Source organism: Conger conger, chromosome 11 (genome assembly GCF_963514075.1).
Source record: "Conger conger chromosome 11, fConCon1.1, whole genome shotgun sequence".
Taxonomy (NCBI): domain Eukaryota; kingdom Metazoa; phylum Chordata; class Actinopteri; order Anguilliformes; family Congridae; genus Conger; species Conger conger.
Window position 1 is genome coordinate 43,066,995 of NC_083770.1, and position 18,559 is coordinate 43,085,553.

At 46.5% G+C, this 18,559-nt stretch overlaps 1 protein-coding gene across 1 annotated transcript in view; it reads right to left on the reverse strand.

The window, feature by feature from the left end:
- ak8 (adenylate kinase 8) overlaps positions 1–18,559 on the reverse strand; it is a 45,078-nt gene that overhangs the window by 19,894 nt on the left and 6,625 nt on the right. Inside the window, exons 7-11 of the mRNA XM_061261719.1 lie at positions 9,466–9,547; positions 8,718–8,789; positions 7,117–7,317; positions 3,050–3,181; positions 113–202 (exon numbers count right to left, since the gene is read on the reverse strand). Of these exons, the coding sequence (XP_061117703.1) occupies positions 113–202; positions 3,050–3,181; positions 7,117–7,317; positions 8,718–8,789; positions 9,466–9,547 (577 nt within the window). The remainder of the gene's footprint in view (positions 1–112; positions 203–3,049; positions 3,182–7,116; positions 7,318–8,717; positions 8,790–9,465; positions 9,548–18,559) is intronic.

Below are 18,559 nucleotides of genomic sequence, written 5' to 3' on the forward strand. Positions count from 1 at the left end.
AATACGACCACAAACACTAACACTTCTACTAGTCTTCTACTACTACAAAAAAGAAGAAGAAGTAAAGATACAAATAATTTCTCTTTTCTGGCTCACTGAGAAATGGGCGCACCTGGCTGTCTGGACTCCAGGTAGGGTTTAAGGAGCTCTCCCGTCTCACTCTGGTCTGCGGCTGCCGCCTTCAGAAGCTGCCCACAGCAAACTGCACGGAGCGAGGGGGAGAGAGAGGGAGAGAGAGAGGGAGAGAGGGAGAGAGAGGGAAAGAGAGGGAGAGAGAGAGGGAGAGAGAGGGAGAGAGGGGAGAGAGAGGGAGAGATAGGAGAGAGAGGGGAGAGAAGGGAGGGAGACATGAAAGATTCAATAAAGGGAATGGCCAATGTAACCTTTTCAGAATGCAATGAGACAGGTGGAGACATACTGCAATAGTTACCGAAGTGTGGTCAGACCAAAAAAAAATAAAAAATTTAAATAATAAAATAAAAAAATAATAAAATAAATAAATAATGGCGAAGGATGGTGGAAGAGATGCAGGAAAAGATGCGATGATCAAAAAAAATAATACTGGCACCATGTCCTCACACTTCATTGCCTCTCAGACTCCAAAATGAATTCTACACCAGTGAGACTCCGCTGTACTGTATTCATTCAATGATTCAATAATTCATCAATACAAATGAAGACTGCAGTGGGAGCTGGAGCCAAGCCCTTGGACAGAGGGTGGCAGTGCTAGCTAGCCTGCACCAACGGCGAGGTGTAGTTGTACTGTAAATTGTGTACACTACATTATCTATAAGCAAGGTCTAGGCTCCCAAGGTTGTTGGCTGCAGTTGTCCCTCCTTTCAAGCATTCAAAATTGTATTCATTCACAGTTAACAAGTATTGTTCTGTCCGGTATTTACACGTCCCAGGCTGGTATAGGTATGCTGCAGTTATGGTTCATAGAGCATTAGATTACATTACATTACATTAATGGCTTATCCAGAGCGATGTACAGTTCATTAGACTAAGCAGGAGACAATCCTCCCCTGGAGCAATACAGGGTTAAGGGCCTTGCTCAAGGGCCCAACAGCTGTGTGGATCTTATTGTGGCTACACCGGGAATCAAATCACCAACCTTGCAGGTCTCAGTCATTTAGCTTAACCACTACGCTACAGGCCGCACCAGAGCTGGTATAGGTGTGCTGATCCTATAGCTGATAGGGCTGGTATAGGTGTGCTGATCCTATAGCTGATAGGGCTGGTATAGGTGTGCTGATCCTATAGCTGATAGGGCTGGTATAGGTGTGCTGATCCTATAGCTGATAGGGATGGTATAGGTATGCTGATCCTATAGCTGATAGGGCTGGTATAGGTATGCTGATCCTATAGCTGATAGGGCTGGTATAGGTTTGCTGATGCTATGGCGGATAGACCTGATAATACACTTTTGTACACTTATTGATAGTGCACTTATGCAAAGAGCACATGCAATGGACTTCCTAACTGTGAAGAAATGTGATAAGGGAAGCTGAGCCATCCTTCACCATGTCTTCAACAAACGGTCCTCGTGTGCTCCATGCCAAAGGAACCATACAGGCCTGAGTGCTCGGTTCCCAACAGTGAACAGCGTGGTTCCAGAGGTTCTACGATGATGTGGGGTCTGTGTTCTTGGCACGGTCCAAGTTCAATCATCCCCATAGAAGGCAAGGTCAATGCTAATCACGAGTTAATGATTCTGAGTGATCACCTTCTTCCCATGCTGCAGAATTTCTTTCCTAGCAGCAGGGATGTCTTCCAGGACGACAGTACCCCAAGCCACAGAGCGTGTGCGGTCAGCCAGTGGTTTGATGAAAATCACCAAATATGAAGCCAATTGAGCATTTTTATGGGATATTCTAAAACAATGTTTTAGAGACACGCTGCAAAAACCAGAAAATAAGTCAACCAGCATTTTAGCCTTACATTTAAGAATTTATTTTACTTTTTTCCAAATAAGACAAAAGATTGCCATTGAGGTGAGACTCACTCACTCACTTAAAACAAGCTAATAATTTCTACTTAAAAAATAGAAAAAGAGATTTTCAATTTCAAGAATAAAACGCTTGTGAAGACAAAATGTTTTTTGCAGTGCAGTGTTTTCCATCTCCATCAACAAGGTGTAAGCTGATTGACTTTCTTGTGGGAAGAATTGTAGATGCTGGTAGATTCAATGCTATAGTGGATACAAACCATTCTAATGGCACAGTGAAAATGGGATATAGTAAAATAGTTAAAAAAATGTACAAAAGCAATAATGAATGCCCAAGCCCAAAATGAAGTCATTATTGGTTAGTTTAAACCAACATTTATGGGTGCAAACTGAAAATAGCTTATTCAAAAAGGCACCAGTTATTCTTCAAATCTTTATAATTTGGTTTACTTTGATGTCACGTTCAAAGCTACAGACACCAGCGTATTGTATGAGAAACCTCCATTCCCAATGCCTTTACATCTCTGAAGTACTATTGTGTGTGTGTGTGTGTGTGTGTGTACTTGCACACACAGAAGTGGAGGGAGGGACAGGCTACACAGATAGAGAGAGACAGGCTATAGAGATGCAGAGACAGACAGGTTATAGAGATACAGAGAGAGACAGGCTATAGAGATGCAGAGAGAGACAGGCTATAGAGATGCAGAGAGAGACAGGCTATAGAGATGCAGAGAGAGACAGGCTATAGAGATGCAGAGAGAGACAGGCTATAGAGATGCAGAGACAGACAGGCTATAGAGATGCAGAGAGAGACAGGCTATAGAGATGCAGAGAGGGACAGGCTATAGAGATGCAGAGACAGACAGGCTATAGAGATACAGAGACAGACAGGCTATAGAGATGCAGAGACAGACAGGCTATAGAGATGCAGAGAGAGACAGACTATAGAGATACAGAGAGACAGGCTACAGAGATACAGAGAGACAGGCTATAGAGATGCTGAGAGAGACAGGCTATAGAGATGCAGAGAGGGACAGGCTATAAAGAGAGATACAGAAGCAGACAGAGCAGAGTGTAACAGGGGAGCGGGCAGGAGCTCACCGTTGACGATGTTGTACTTCTGAGCAATTCTCTCCCCCAGCAGGCTCTTCCCGCTGGCCGGGGGCCCAAGCAGCAGGACCCTGGGGGTGTGGGGGGCCACAGAGCGGGGCCGACGGAGCACATGGCTCAGCACTGGGGCCACAAGGAAGAGGAAACGTGTTCGGCCCAGATTTCAGCAGTCAATATGGGTGCAAGATACTAGCTTAACATAATACACGGAAAAACCTGCACTCGCTATTGAGAAGTCTTCAAATATGTCTTCAAAACAAACAAACAAACAAACAAACAAACAAACAAACACAGCAGTAAGCCTTCATCATCAACAATCACTCAATTAACACGAAGGGGGGAAAAAAAAACAATCAATCACAAAAGTAAGTACAAATAATTACGATAAGCTACATCCTCAAAGACGCATTTGAAAAAAGCAGTTCAACAGTAACTCCTCATTGAGAAATTTTGGTTCAGCACTGGGGGAAGCGGACCGGGACCACAGCGGCTCCGGTCCCGTTCTGTCGGGGAGCATGCAGAGGAACGACGCGGGAAAGCGAAGCTTCAGAGCAGCGTGAACATGGTTACCGCCGAGCACGGGATGGAAAGGTAAGTTCTACTTACAGCAAGTGAGGACCAGAAGATGTTGGTCAGAGCATGCATGTACCCTTAAAAGTCCACTGGACATGGCTACGTTTAGTCTTCCTCATCGCTGACATCATGTATGGTCACGCTAGGACTCGGAACCGTACGGTCCTCTAGGGTCAGTCCTCTTCACTCTTTTCCCTGTGCTGAACTGCACTTCGTTGTACGTCGCTCTGGATAAGAGTCTCTGCTAAATGCTTTGTAATGCAATGTTATTATTATATTATTAGACGGTAGAATGTTCTAGCATTAATTGGTTCCCGTTAAACCTCTATTTATTCATATACCGCTTCTGTGAATGAACTGAAGACAATAGCAGGGAGCAGCCCGTTTCGTGATGCGTGTGTACGGCTAAACGTGACGGTGATTTACGGGCCGGTCTTCTGAGAGCGAGGTAACAGCAAAAACAGCAGATGACTTTCTCCCTGGAGAGACCGTCTAATAAAGCGTAAACACTGCACCTGTAGGCTCACAATGTCATTGGCTACGAGATACGCCCTGTCAGTCAGACGCGTTTCCTCCAGCCTGTTTACCCCTGTCGCTCTGCCCAGCCTAAAAGCGGCGCGGGGCCTCCTAATGGACACCGAAGGGAGGTGGAGATCAGAGGGAACCCCGGGTTCAAGTGCTCCCCCGTCCGCAGCGGGGGCCCTCTCATCCGCACGCACCCTCACCACGAAGCCGCGCGCATTTCCTCTAAAGCTTTAATCGCGGGAGATAATCCGCTGCTTAACTGAGGGGGGGGGGGGGCGGGCAGCGCTCTAAAGCCCTGGCCCCCGACATCGCCACGGCGACCGGGGGAGGCCGGCCGGACTGGAAATAAAATAATGGAGCGGATCAATAAAAGATGAGGGCGCCATTCCGGCTCCCGGGGAGGCCGCGCGAGGAAGCCGGCAGCTGTTTTCGTCTGGGTTTCGCCCCAACAAACGAAACGCCGCGCCACAATAGCACAGGCTTCTCCTCTAATGCTCCATAATTAACCGTGGCCTAATTATGACTAACGAACCCCCTTCTCGGTTCTCCGCCGCTAATTGGCACGCCGAACGGCGAGCGGTGAAAAATGACGAAGAGGCAACAAAAAAAATGCTAATTTGGGGGGGAAAACCGGATCGAGTCAAAAGTCGCTAGTAACGTCATTATCAAACCGCATTTTTAAAGCGCAATAATCAATATTCAAGGCAGCTTTATCACGGTTTGTATTTCAATCTCGCCTCATAAATACTTAATGCCAGAACCTCAACCCCCCTCCTCCCCCCCGATCCCTGTATTTTTTTTCCCTCCGTTTAACGCAATCAAGCAAATCAGATGTTATTAATTATAAATTGAGCCATTACTCCATGCCCCCAAACCTCACATTTACAAATCACGCCCCAACCGTGAAGCCATAAAAAAAACCAAAACAAAATAACGGAGAGAAAACCCAAGGATTGGCCCTCCTGCTGCACTGGAGCGCAGGCGATCTGTGAGAGCCGAGCCGCACTCACAGTTCTCTCTCACAGTGCTCTCTCACAGTCCTCTCTCACAGTTCTCTCTCACAGGTCTCTCTCACAGTCCTCTCTCAGTGCTCTCTCACATTCCTCTCTCACAGTGTTCTCTCACAGGTCTCTCTCACATTCCTCTCTCACAGTGTTCTCTCACAGTGTTCTCTCACAGGTCTCTCTCACAGTCCTCTCTCACAGTTCTCTCTCACAGGTCTCTCTCACAGTCCTCTCTCAGTGCTCTCTCACATTCCTCTCTCACAGTGTTCTCTCACAGTTCTCTCTCACAGTTCTCTCTCACAGTGCTCTCTGTGAAAGAGACCAGGGTGTCTGAGGCGCGCAGCGAAAACCATCCTCTCTCCTGATCTCTGAGAACACCAACACCAGGGATTCTGTTGTTAGTTTTTTGCTTTGGTTTCTTATGGTTTAATATTCTGGTTGTAGGTATCTGAAAGGGGGGGGGGGTGTGGATATGACTACTCATCAAGGTCCTGATTTAAGATAGTCGATTTGTTGCATCAGGCACCGTAGTACTGGAGGAAAACAAAAACCTGCACCCACACAGGCCCTTTTCAGGTAAGATTGGACACCCTCGATCAAGACTGACAACCGAAATACGTCCCTTAAGAAACAAAACGAGGAAAAAGACGATGAGGGGCGGGGTGAGGAAACGCTGACACTGGCTGGAGCACCTCGCAGCCCGGCTACGGAAGTGTAACAACGCGGGGCGCTAACCGCAGTAGCGTTGAAGAGTCGACAGTCAAAAGAGCCCCGAAATTCGACAGCCCCACACATCCAAGGGCCTCGTAAGGGAGGAGACGAGGCCGGAGCAAACGACAGGGATTATTTTGTCAAGCGGAGCGGCGTAATACCGAGACGGGTTTGGCTCAGATGGTTGTAATGGCCTGGGTGAGGGCTGCACGTTGTGGCTGGGGGCCACGGGGGACGCTGCTCGCCTGTGGCTGTGCCTAGGGCCAGCCCGCTCTGTCACGCGCCGCGCTGACAGGGAGGGGAGCCGGGGACTCCCCGCGGAACAGCCGCAGCGCGGGCCTCCCGCCAGCAGGGGACGAAGCGCCTCCGGGAAGAAAAATAAAATCAAGAGCAACCAGGCCGGGGCGGGGAAGAGTCGAAGCGCCTGGAAAATATGCCTGTATCAGGGCCTGGATCAAATGCGGAATTGCTTTGGATTCAAACAGTTTTCTGTGCTTGCCTGGTGCAATTGAGCAATTGAGGACCAGAAGGCTGTGTTTGCACTTTTTGAGAGCGTGGCTGTGTTCAAGACCGCATACTACTCGGACTAAATTTCAGAATGATTTTCAATCAAATGCAGTAGGAGTAGTATGCTAAGTTTGTGGTTTGAAACACAGCCCATTTCATAGGTTACAATAGAGTTCAAGGCCAGCTCAATAAAACGCTGAATCCAAAAAGGATGACGTATATGACCGTGTGTGTGTGAGTGCGTGCGTGCGTGCGTGCGTGTGTATGTGTATGTGTGTGTATGTGTATGTGTGTGTATGTGTGTGTGTGTGTGTGCGTGCGTGTATGTGTGTGTATGTGTATGTGTGTGTATGTGTGTGTATGCGTGTATGTGTGTGTGTGTATGTGTGTGTATGCGTGTATGTGTGTGTATGTGTGTGTGTGCGTGCGTGCGTGCGTATGTGTGTGTATGTGTGTATGTGTGTGTGCGTGCGTGCGTGTGTGTGTGTATGCGTGTGCGTGCACGCGTGTGTGTGAGTGCGTGTGTGCGTGTTGGTGTGTGTATGTGTGTGTATGCGTGCACGCGTGTGTGCGTGCGTGTGTGTGTGTGTGCGTGTGCGTGCACGCGTGTGTGTGCGTGCGTGCGTGTGTGTGTGTATGTGTGTGTGTGTATGTGTATGTGTGTGTGCGTGTTGGTGTGTATGCGTGTGCGTGCACGCGTGTATGTGTGTGTGTGTGTGCGTGTGCAAGCGGACTCACCCTGCGCGAACACGTCGTCCTGCGGCTGGTCGGCGTTGACGGGCTCCAGGCGGCCCTCGTAGGCGCGGCGGAGGCCGGGCGACTCCCGGTGGTAACGTAGCAACCGAGCAGCTGCCTGCTCCTCCGACAGGACCTCCTCTCGCACCAGACGCCGGCCCACCTGGTCGTCCCTCGGCCACCGGAACGTGGTGTGGTACACGTCTGGAGAGCGGGCCGCACAAAGAGCCAGGCGCTTACCCTCCTCATCGCTGCGAGCAGTTAGTCCAGCAGTCCCGCTCTACCGGTCCTGGAGAGCCGCAGGTGCGCTGCTTCTTGTGTTCGGCTTAATATCAGCGACCGATTCAGACCCCGGGAAGCCAGGTGAGGCGAGTTGTGTAATGTAATAACCCTGAAATTAACTGCTTTAATTGATCAATTAAGTGCTGAGTAACAACAACACACCCTGCGGCTCTCCAGGACCGGGAGTGAGGACCAATGAGCTACTGTAAACGATAATTTACAACAGATGTGAATACAGGTTTTATTTTTCAGCAGTGTGGACAGTTCCATTATGCATTCTCCATTTGTGATCGTATGTACGGTGTGTATTTAAGCTATTAATTTGGTTAAAAATGGAAAAAAACAAATTCACTGCATTCAGTGGTCTACGGAAACGAATGCAGTGAGACTTTTGAACAGCGGAAAACTGAGATGGCAATTACGTAGCTACAGCAGTAGTCTCTCGCTGTAACAAATCTGCTGGGACCTGCAGCTTTTGTTCATTACCGCTCGGCTTTGTAATACCCAGAGGAGGCTTCCTGTTTTACATCCACATCCGAAGCCGGGATTGAGAAAACAGGTTCAATATTACACAGTGCCCCTAATGATGAAATGCATTATATGGAGAGGGCAGGTTGTCTTATGATGTTTTGACGCGCTTATCTTTCGCCTCAACTTCTCCTCAACTGAAAGCGGCCATTTTGCTTCTATTATTCAATGGATCAGCAGGTTCCCTTATCCAGCCAACTTGCAGTATGTAGCTTACATTTTACAGCCATAACTGAGGCAATCAAGCACATTTCCTAAGGGTATAACAGCAGTTCTTTTACAGAGATTTGAACCCACATTCTTTTCCCACATCGTTTCTTTATGCAGAAGACCAGATATGCTCAGACATCATTATCCGGTACAACTTTGTTCGCATTGTACATAATACATACTCAGAGCTGGGCTACAATGTTGTACAGGGCCCATAAAAAAGGTCAGGGGTGACCCTGTGTAAAACAATATGCTGAATTATATTTGCTACTTAAAGCACTATATCATCAATTTTCTTTTGCATTCACAACAGCACTTAATCTTATGTTACAGGTTTTTGTAATATACTGTAGGCTTCCGTGAGTACTATTAGAGTACTGATAAGTTTATTTTGGCTCTGCTCTTCACTTAACTTTTTTGGATCTTGATCTGCTAAACGTTTAAATGCAAAAGTACAAACATAGTTCATGTTAAGTATCTTGCTTCGAGAGTGTAACCTTGACATTCTGGGAATCTGGGAGTCAGACTTGCAAGCTTTCGGCTGCGAGTTTCGCAGTGTGGTGCACTGTTAACCCCGGTTTTACCTCCCGTGACGGGGTCTACCCTCTTGCCAAGACTTCTGTGGATCAGGACTGCATCGGGTGCCTCCAGCATTACTGAAAAACAAAAATAGACGTCCTTTACTCTGTTAAAGAATCACTCGCCGTCTCTCTCCTACTCTTTCTCTCTCCTCTCCCTCTCTCTCACACACACACACATAAACACACACATCAGCTTGGTAAAAATAGCTATGCAGGAAGGAAGAGGGGGAAAAAAACCCCAATTGCATTACAATAAAACACCGGTTTACTGACAGAATTCTCAAAACATTCCCAGGTCCTGTAAAATCTAAATCACGGTTAGACAACTAGACGGAAAAACAGACGCGCAGACACCCACGGTAGTGAAGTGACAGAGTCAGGAGTTAGAGATGTTTAAATTCAGCTGGGAGATCATTATCGGGGCATGCATTAATGTGCCCGTTTCCAACAACGAGCTCTCACTTCCCTCTCTTCTGACATTTGGATTTTGGCGAGGATTTCAAATGTGCTGGGTTCTGAGCAGCATTCTCCTCCAGTGATAGCCTGGCATGAGAGAGAGAGAGAGAGAGAGAGAGAGAGAGGGAGAGAGAGAGAGAGAGAGAGAGAGAGGGAAAGAGAGAGGGAGAGGGGGAGAGAGGGAGAGAGAGAGGGAGAGAGGGAGAGGGGGAGAGGGAGAGAGAGAGGGAGGGAGAGAGAGAGGGAGAGAGAGAGGGAGAGGGAGAGAGGGAGAGTTTGGGCATATGGTGCCCACCTACGTGATCCGGGGCGATGCCAAGCTCCTGCAGAAGCAGTGCGTCCTGCCGATTTTGGGGGATCCCCTCCAGCACCCATCCCTGTGGGCACAGCACAGCACAAGGGCCTTCTGGGTAAGGACACCAAAATACAACCCAGAGACTCAATCATGTGCACCACACACACCTCCCCACGCCTCTCTGCTTTCATGGTAATACAGCACGCTCTTGGAATTAAAGATATCTACAGAAGCACAGAAATAACACTAAAGCCAGGATGTCGAATATCTGTCTCACACCTTTCCCAATCCCCTCGCCATTGTTCTATCACTTTAGTTTAGGTAAAACAAAAAAGTAATAATAATTTAGTGAAATAATAAAAGGGTTATGTTCTGAAGGAAAAAAAAATGGGCCTTTGCAGGAATTTATGGACACCTCATCAAAGCACGTAGTCAAAGTATAAAACAACAGTAACGGAGGTGGAAGCACATTTCAGATGGATAATCCTTTGCAATGCAACGCAACACCAAACACCACAACACAGACAAATAAGTGTGAGGTATTAAACACAAACGGATATGGTGTAAAAGGAAGAAAATCCAACATTTATTCATTTCCAAGACCTTTCGTTCTCCCCTAGTATGATAATCCATAAATAATACCACATAATAATATACAGCCCATGTATTATTAATCTAAAAGTGGCTCTGCATGAGAACTCCAGCGTGAATAACAAAGTGAATAAATCTCTGTACTAACGGGGCAGGAAAAAAATAAATAAACAGTGTGAAGACTCACATAGAGAGGCAAGAGTAGGGTTAAATTACTAAAACCTTGAAAATGTGCCTAATTCTCCAGTTTCCATCCCCCGATTCTTACTTAGCCATAAAAAGAAGGCAAGAAGAAAGGGAACAGTATGCATATCATTCATTAGCCACAAATAAAAGAAATTCTCTCTAATAGTCCCCTAAATCCCAAAGCTTACTGCGCAATGGAGCAAGAAAACAGGAAAAGAAGCCAGCTCCCTCAAGTGCTTGTTAGGGCCAACTTATTACGGCGGTGAATGAGCTTAAAAATAAATAAATATGTAAATAAATAAATAAAGCAAACATTTATAGATCTAAGTATTATCAGAGGAGCTGCTGGTTTGTTGCCGAGCTTGCAGGGCTCGTTTGAAATGCGCCTTTGTTTTTGGCTTTGATGTTTTAAGCGCAAACCCAGCCGCTGATTTACCTGCTCTGCCGCGCAGACACCCACCCACTCACCGGCATCCCAAGCACAACGTTTCCCCAACGCTGTCCGCAGCGTCGCGGCAACGTTACAGGTACGTAACGTACCGTACACTGTGTTTGCTTATCCGCTTGCCACCCGCAATGCTCGCGACAATGCTGGAGAAACGCTGTGTGCTGGCGTGCCCTGGTTTTCGTACGGTGGTGGGGGTAAGGCACGGTTTAAGTTCAAGAGCAACACTTCGTTTGTGAACGCTGCCGTGCGGTCTGAAGGAGGGAAACTGATTCAACCGTTTTCACAGTTGAGCGCAGGCTTGAGAACTGATTCCTGCCGATTCCTTCACCTGATCACATGACAGAAATAAGAAAGCTACACATTCAGACACAAGGGAAAAGGTGAGTATTGTCGGGGTGATGTGGATGGCACAAGCCTTTTGTGCTTTGTACAGCCTTAAAAATGCATGGAAGTATGGTCTTAAATCTCTGTAAACATAAAGCTGTAGGTTTAGAATACATTTCACCAGTGCACTAAAAAGCACATAATGGACCAACAACAATGGCCTGGTATCTGTGCCCATTGAGATGAGAACACGCGTAAGGGAACCACACTATGAACGATTGAGAGGTGCTATTAGCACTCATATAATAGAGCTACAGAACTGCTCAGTGTGTTAGCACTCATATAATAGGGCTACATAACTGCTCAGAGTGTTAGCACTCATATAATAGGGCTACAGAACTGCTCAGTGTGTTAGCACTCATATAATAGGGCTACAGAACTGCTCAGTGTGTTAGCACTCATATAATAGGGCTACATAACTGCTCAGTGTGTTAGCACTCATATAATAGGGCTACATAACTGCTCAGAGTGTTAGCACTCATATAATAGGGCTACAGAACTGCTCAGTGTGTTAGCACTCATATAATAGGGCTACAGAACTGCTCAGAGTGTTAGCACTCATATAATAGGGCTACAGAACTGCTCAGTGTGTTAGCACTCATATAATAGGGCTACATAACTGCTCAGAGTGTTAGCACTCATATAATAGGGCTACAGAACTGCTCAGTGTGTTAGCACTCATATAATAGGGCTACAGAACTGCTCAGTGTGTTAGCACTCATATAATAGGGCTACAGAACTTTTCAGGGCTGTTAGCGCTCATATAAGAGTTTACTCAGAGTTTACTAAGCCTTATCCAAGAGTGAAATATTTACTGAATTCCCTTCTGGTTAGAATAACTCACCTGTACAAACACTATATAACGCACTACATAGCTCCGTCTAGTCTATTTCTGAATTAAATTTATATCCACAAGACCTACAATCATTTCTGCGCGATTGAATGTTTGATAGAAAATGCGGTAAATAAAACAGGACAATCGGCACACCTAAGAAAAATAATACAGAAAATGATATTCATATACATTCATATGCATTTTGTGCATTTCGTACTAAAAAAGCGTGCAGATGACTGAGAAGCCAAGAGAGACAGCAGGCTGGGATCTCTCCGCCCCGGTATGTGTGCATGTTTGTGTATGTGTGTGTTGTTGTGAGTGTGAGAATGTGTGAGTGTAGGTATGTGTACGTATTTGCTTTAGTGTGTGAGAGTATCAGGTGAGTGTGTGCGTGTCTGGGTGCATTTTTATGCGCGTGCTTGCGAGTGCCTGGCTCCGTTTGGTCCTCCGTGCACATGCACACTCGCCCGTGAGAGTGCGTGCATATGCATGCGTGTGTTGGGGTCCCAGCCTACAGCCTAATTGAAATTCTAATGAGCCAGTCTCAGGATCCCCCCCCCCTCCTGGGGCCCCAGGACGGCCTGCTCCATTCCGTTTCATCACACATCAAAAGGCCCCCCGCTCTGGGCTCAGACAGAACCCGGGGGCCGCAACATCTGCAGCGGGGCGCCGAATCACAGGAGGGACACGCTCCGAGCAGATGTCACGGGGAGCCCGACAGCAGGCTGCGCGTGTGTGTGTGTGCGTGTGTGCGCGTGTGTGTGTGTGTACGAGGATGGGCGGTGCGAGGTTCGACAAGCTGGAGAGGGACCCGCTGAATTCCCCCCCCCCCCCAGCACCCCGTCACCCCACCTCCGTCCCCGCCAACGACCCCCCTTTTGACTGTACAATTAGGCAATTAGTAACCCGGGCGCTAATCAGCTAATCATTGTCTGTGTGTTTTTTCTATTAAAAAGGCATGTCCTCTGCAGGCGGTCCCAGGGGCAGGGGGGAGGGGGGAGGGGGTTCTACAGACCGGGCTCTGCCACACAGCGCAGGCCGTGGAGAGGGCAACGCTGCAGCTGTTTCAGGGGACGGGGGTGGGTGGGGGTATGCTAGTGTTATACCACTGGTGTCTGGGGGGGGCAGAGGTGGGAGAGGGTAATACAGCTGCTGTTTTGGTGGGAGGGGGTGCAGGTGGAGAGGGTAACACTACAGGAGCCCGGGGGGTAGGGGTGGTTGCGGGTGGCAGAGGGTAGTACCAGTTTTCTTTTTGGCAGGGGGGGGGTGAGGGGTGCAGTGGTGTTTGGGGGAGGGGGGCAGGGGTGTGGTGTCTGTGGGGGAAGGAGGTACCAGAGGGGAACACCCAAAGCCCCTTTTCCATGCTGTACCATGCTGTGAAACCGTGCTGGTGGGTCCCTTGCCAGCAGAAGTGTGAATCGTTCTCTGTGAATTGAATTTCGCTACCCTTGCAAAGAGGCACCAGAAAAAGCTACCACAAACTATGTAGTGGAGCTGGCAGCTCTGCTGGTCTAACGCAAACTTTCTGTGAATCCGCGCAAACCAATTTTTTAATACTGGGTAACTACACATTAGTTGACAAATTAAAAAATAAATAATTTAGGCCAGCCTCACCAAACTAAGCTACGAATGTGATTTGAATGTGATTCAACTTGATCACTAAAAAGTAAGCATTTACTTGCAGCAGTATATACTTATAGCACATGATATAACCAGTAACATAAGACTTTTGATGCAAAGAAATATACCGGTCCTCATTTCAATAAGTAATGTTTTCCTGCATTTCCTTCATTTCAGCACAAGTTAAAACACTGGTGAAAGGCGGTGTGTATTAATTATCTTTTGTCCACAATGAAAAAAATGGGCATCCCCAGCAGAAGCAAATATTTGATTCAAGGCAAAATTGATCAAAATAAATTAACCCGCCCCCCCTCCCTCCCCCACACCGTCACCACCACCAATGGCGTGACAGCCCCAGCCGCCATTACTGTATCAGAGCCCAGTAATGAGACCTAACTTCACACAGCCAAAGTCCTGCTGGAGTGTGCGATGCATTTTTCATCAGCACCAATTATTTACAAGAGCTGAATTTATTTTTTAAACATTTTCTTTTTCCGTCGGATAACACGGGCAGGCTTGAAAATAGGAAAACTTTTGTGCGCTCAATTTTCGGGCACGGATAATTGTGCATAAATAAATAACTGGCCGGATCCTTCGCCTGCATACGGTATTCATGCATCAATATTTATCAGTCACATTGAGACTTGCCATACTCTCCACTTTGCTCATAATAATTACAAAATTCTGTTCCTCGCATACCCCCACTTCTTTTTGCGAAAAAGTGCAAGAACCTGAAGAAAAATGCAGTAATGAGTAAATTACAGCTGCATTTAAAGAAGAAAATTAGCTCTGAAACTAAAGAGAAATAACATACACCGCAAAACAACACCGTGACATCTACAACAGAGGGTCATTTCCACCGGTATCTGGTATATTCTGTCCGCATGATAATGAAATGCTCATTAACATCATAAACACAGCATTGGCTCTTTTTTTTTTTAATTAAAAGGACAGGATGGCTCTTGCCCATTCATGCTGCTTCTCAAAGCACTATTAAGAGCTGTTCACCACTTCTGCCTCATACCTGCACATACACTGTAGGACTGCGACCCTCCTATCTTTTAAAAATATCATTAAAGTCTTCAAGGCTTCAAAAAGCATCACTTAAAGTAAAAACTGATTGGAAGGGTGTGCGACTCGAGTCTCTCGTGTGCGTGGTAGACCTGTCCCTGTACTTACACAAGCAGTTCGCGCCAATTTCAGTCTGTCACAATACTCATTTTATTTCCTTTCAGTTCTGCGTTCATTATAATTTTTCCTATCATCCCAGACCTGTTTGATTTCCCCGTAGATTACAGTTCCAAAGTTGCGCAAACAACGGATTCGCGAACAGAGGAGAGATAAAATAAAATAGTTGGGTAAAATGCTGACAGACAAGTGGTGAACTCTGCAACCTGGATTAGGAATCATTAACATTCAAAGTTGGTTACACTGAAAAACGGGTAGACAGAGAACACACACACGGAGAACACACACACACGGAGAACACGCATACACACAGAGAGAATACACACATGGAGAACACACACACACAGGGAACACACACACACACACAGAACACACACACATACAGGGACACACACACACGCATTGCCGCACGGCCAAACAGCAGGATAATTAAGCGGAGGTGCCTGGAACGCGGTTTCGATGCCACGCGTCAATCACTCTGTCATTAGCTCATTAATGCGCGTGTGAAGACAGGGGCGGCGAGATGAAGGAGCTCGTCTCTGACAGACAGCCTTCTTCCACCTGGAACTGCGGCAGACTCAAAACGCCCTGCAGCTATGGAGAAATAGCCTCAGCGCCAGCCTCATTTCCCCGCATTTATGGTGATTAACAGGGAATAAATAAATTAAAAAATAAGTGGATAAACGCCGTCAGACATTTAGCCGGAAGGGATGAGCATCCTTTATCCATTACCAGATTAAAAGAAAATAATAATCACAAACTCCTAAACATAAAAGGCCAAAGTTAAAGGAAGCCAAGCGAAAAAGTTTAGTAATTTATTCCGCTTAAGCAAAGCAATTTGCAGAGTTTAGAAAGGGAAAAAAACCCGTTTGCAGTTTTAATGATATAAATATTTTTTTCTTACAACTACAGGGAAACTGACACTTCAGAGAGTATTTAACTATCAAGAGAAATAATGGTGTGTGCTTTTTGTGTTTGTTTCTTCTGGTGGTGGGAGCAGCAAACGGATGCCAGGACAACAGGACGACAGGGGCGAGGCTATGCGTGGCACAGGAAGAGACGTGGGCCGGAGTTCGTACCTCAGATCGACTGGCGCGATTCCTTTGTGACAGCAGTCACGCTTTTGCACTGTGTCAAATAAAGACCGCATCAGCAAACAGACAACGTGGAAAGGGACCCGAAATACATGTGTGCTGTTAATAAATTAGTTACTTAACTAACGCACTTAATTTAGTGGCATGATTGGCTCATCGAGGGGGGTTCAGTGAGATCGGCGCATACGACAGCACCCCGGGTTACGGTCGCAGGTGGGACGATCCGGCTTGGAGAAGGCGTGTCATTCTCAGGATCATCGGATCCATCCGGGCCGCCGAGGGATACACCCAGTGTGCCCACCAAATTGCCCGTGGGGGTGTAGCCCAAGCAAACACACGGCCAATTGGAATGGATAAGGCACAATTGGCTACTAAATTGGGAGAAAACTGAAAAATCTGAAACAAATATATTTAAAGAAAATGTCAAGAGACACAGAGGAGGTGGCAGGAGCTGAGAGGAGTATTGCTGCAGCAAAACAAAGAAAATCATAATAACTGAGCGCATTGAGAGAAATGTGGGCCTTTGGCTAAATTTCATTCATGGATCACCAAGACTTTTGCCTTTTGTATCGTTTTCCCTGCTTTTGTACTTTTCTCCCAGATGCCAGTTGTGCCTGTGGAGTTAGTGAGTTAGCGCTAAGTGCATCCACACCAGCGCACTGCAATTCTCCAATGTCACCTCTGAGCCAGTGACTATTTCACACCCTACAGGAGAAGAGCTTGCGCTGATTGGAGGAGGTGTCTCACTGAGGACATCTGGCAGCCTGACATGCTTTGGGGAGATTCTGAGTGGGGCAACCTAGTGGCTAAGGTACATGACTTGGACGCGGAAGGGTGATGGTTTGATCCCCGGTGTAGCCACGATAACATCCACACAGCTGTTGGGCCCTTAAGCAAGGCCCTTAACACTGCATTGCTCCAGGTGACCTGGGTCAAATACGGAATGGTTTTGGATTCAAATACTTTTCTACATTTTACTTGTCTGGTGTATTAGAACCTATGAAGTACTCTCAGAAACTGAGAAAGCCCTGCCTTCTTCTTGGTTGGCTCAATTGCACCAGGCCACATCAATCGAACACGGAAAAGTAATTGAATCCAAAACATTGACCCAGGTCTGCCCCACTCTTACAATCTCCGAGTCACAGAATGCTACCGCCATGACAAGTCCTCATTTGCTGTTCAGCAGCAGTTACCAATGCTGGATAGCTCAAACAACACACAACATATCCACAGAGAACCACGAAGGCTAACAGACATGATCCTCCCTGACCTGCTTAAAGAAATAACCCCCCTCCACCAACTTCCCTACCCAAGGCCTCTCTTCGGTACAGAGTCCTAATATGTCGTATTGATTTTCAGAAGTAGCCATTTTCCTCTCCTGAAGCAGCCGCTCTTTGCCTGGAGGTGCGTGGAGGAGGCTGGCTGGCCTCAGCCTTTGATCACAGTTCAACTGAATGGATTAACATACGCACGCTCTCCTCCTGCGTTTGTCTGTACTGCTGCTAATGCGTTAATGTTGCCCTCACTTCCCCTGTTCCATGCTAAATGATCAGCTAGCCTGCTCGACAATCCCCAAACTTTAGCTTAGCAAACTGGCCTGCTTCCTCTAACCTTGTGCTCCTTTGTACAGTACACTAAACAGAAACAAAGCCCAGCTGAAAAAAACAGCTCAACATAGATTTTGAAACAGCTGGTAGCTCGTTGACCAGTTTAGACCAGCTCCCATTTTGTCATTATCAAAGCACTTCGTGACTAGAGGCCCAAATGAGGAGTTCGGCAGCGTAATATGTAAGGCTTGCTGCCGGCTCGAAGAAATGTATCTGATCTCCAGCAACAATCTATTATCTCCAGCGATAGCTGGCGTAATGGTATGGGTAGCGCCATCTTGAAAGAATGTTTTGACTGAGGTCGCTAGATTGGGCGGGGCTTAGGAACGGTAAAGGAACAGAGGCAGTAAATTCGCCATGGCCAATTTCCCACAGTCCACCGCATTCAAACTGCGTGAAGTTCAGCCCCCTGGACACTACCTGGTGTCAGCATATACAATGGCTTACGAGGAAAAAGCATCATTGTTTCCAAATACATATTCGCTTTGTTCTCATCATATTACATGAAGAAATATCCTCCATTTTAACATGCTTCTTCTTTTATGATGAATGAAGAAATGGAGCCAAGTTCCAACACACAGTTGAAGGCCTACACTGCTTTATGAGAAAATAAAAAAGATTGAGTGGGCACGTACACAACCAGTTATCAATCAATCATTACTACCTAGTAGGTGTCATTGCAAAATTCATAGAAAACGGATTGATTTGAATAAAATAAAGAAAACCGATTCCCTAGCTTGCTTTTATGTATTATTGCTCTCATGGCACATATTGGCCTAACTGTGAGTTAGACATTGTATTTCATAAATGCTTGCACTTGTACTGTTTTTCGTTTCCAATTCCTGTTAAATCTGTCAACATTAAAATATGAATGACAGCTGCTTCCAAAGGCTAAGTGATTCATATTATTTTGAGGCATATTAGCCTGTGTGGTCAGATGTTTTGATCAGAGCGGCAAAACATTATTTGTAGCTTTTCTTTCATCCCACTAATCTGCTGTCTCTCACTTCCGTCATCATAAAATGTGTCATCATAAAATGATGAACAACAAATATTTATTGTGTTTTTATTGTGAGTTGGCAAATTATGGCAAAAACTGAAATAAATGAAATGTGTTGTGCAGCATTTCAAGGGCTAGCGC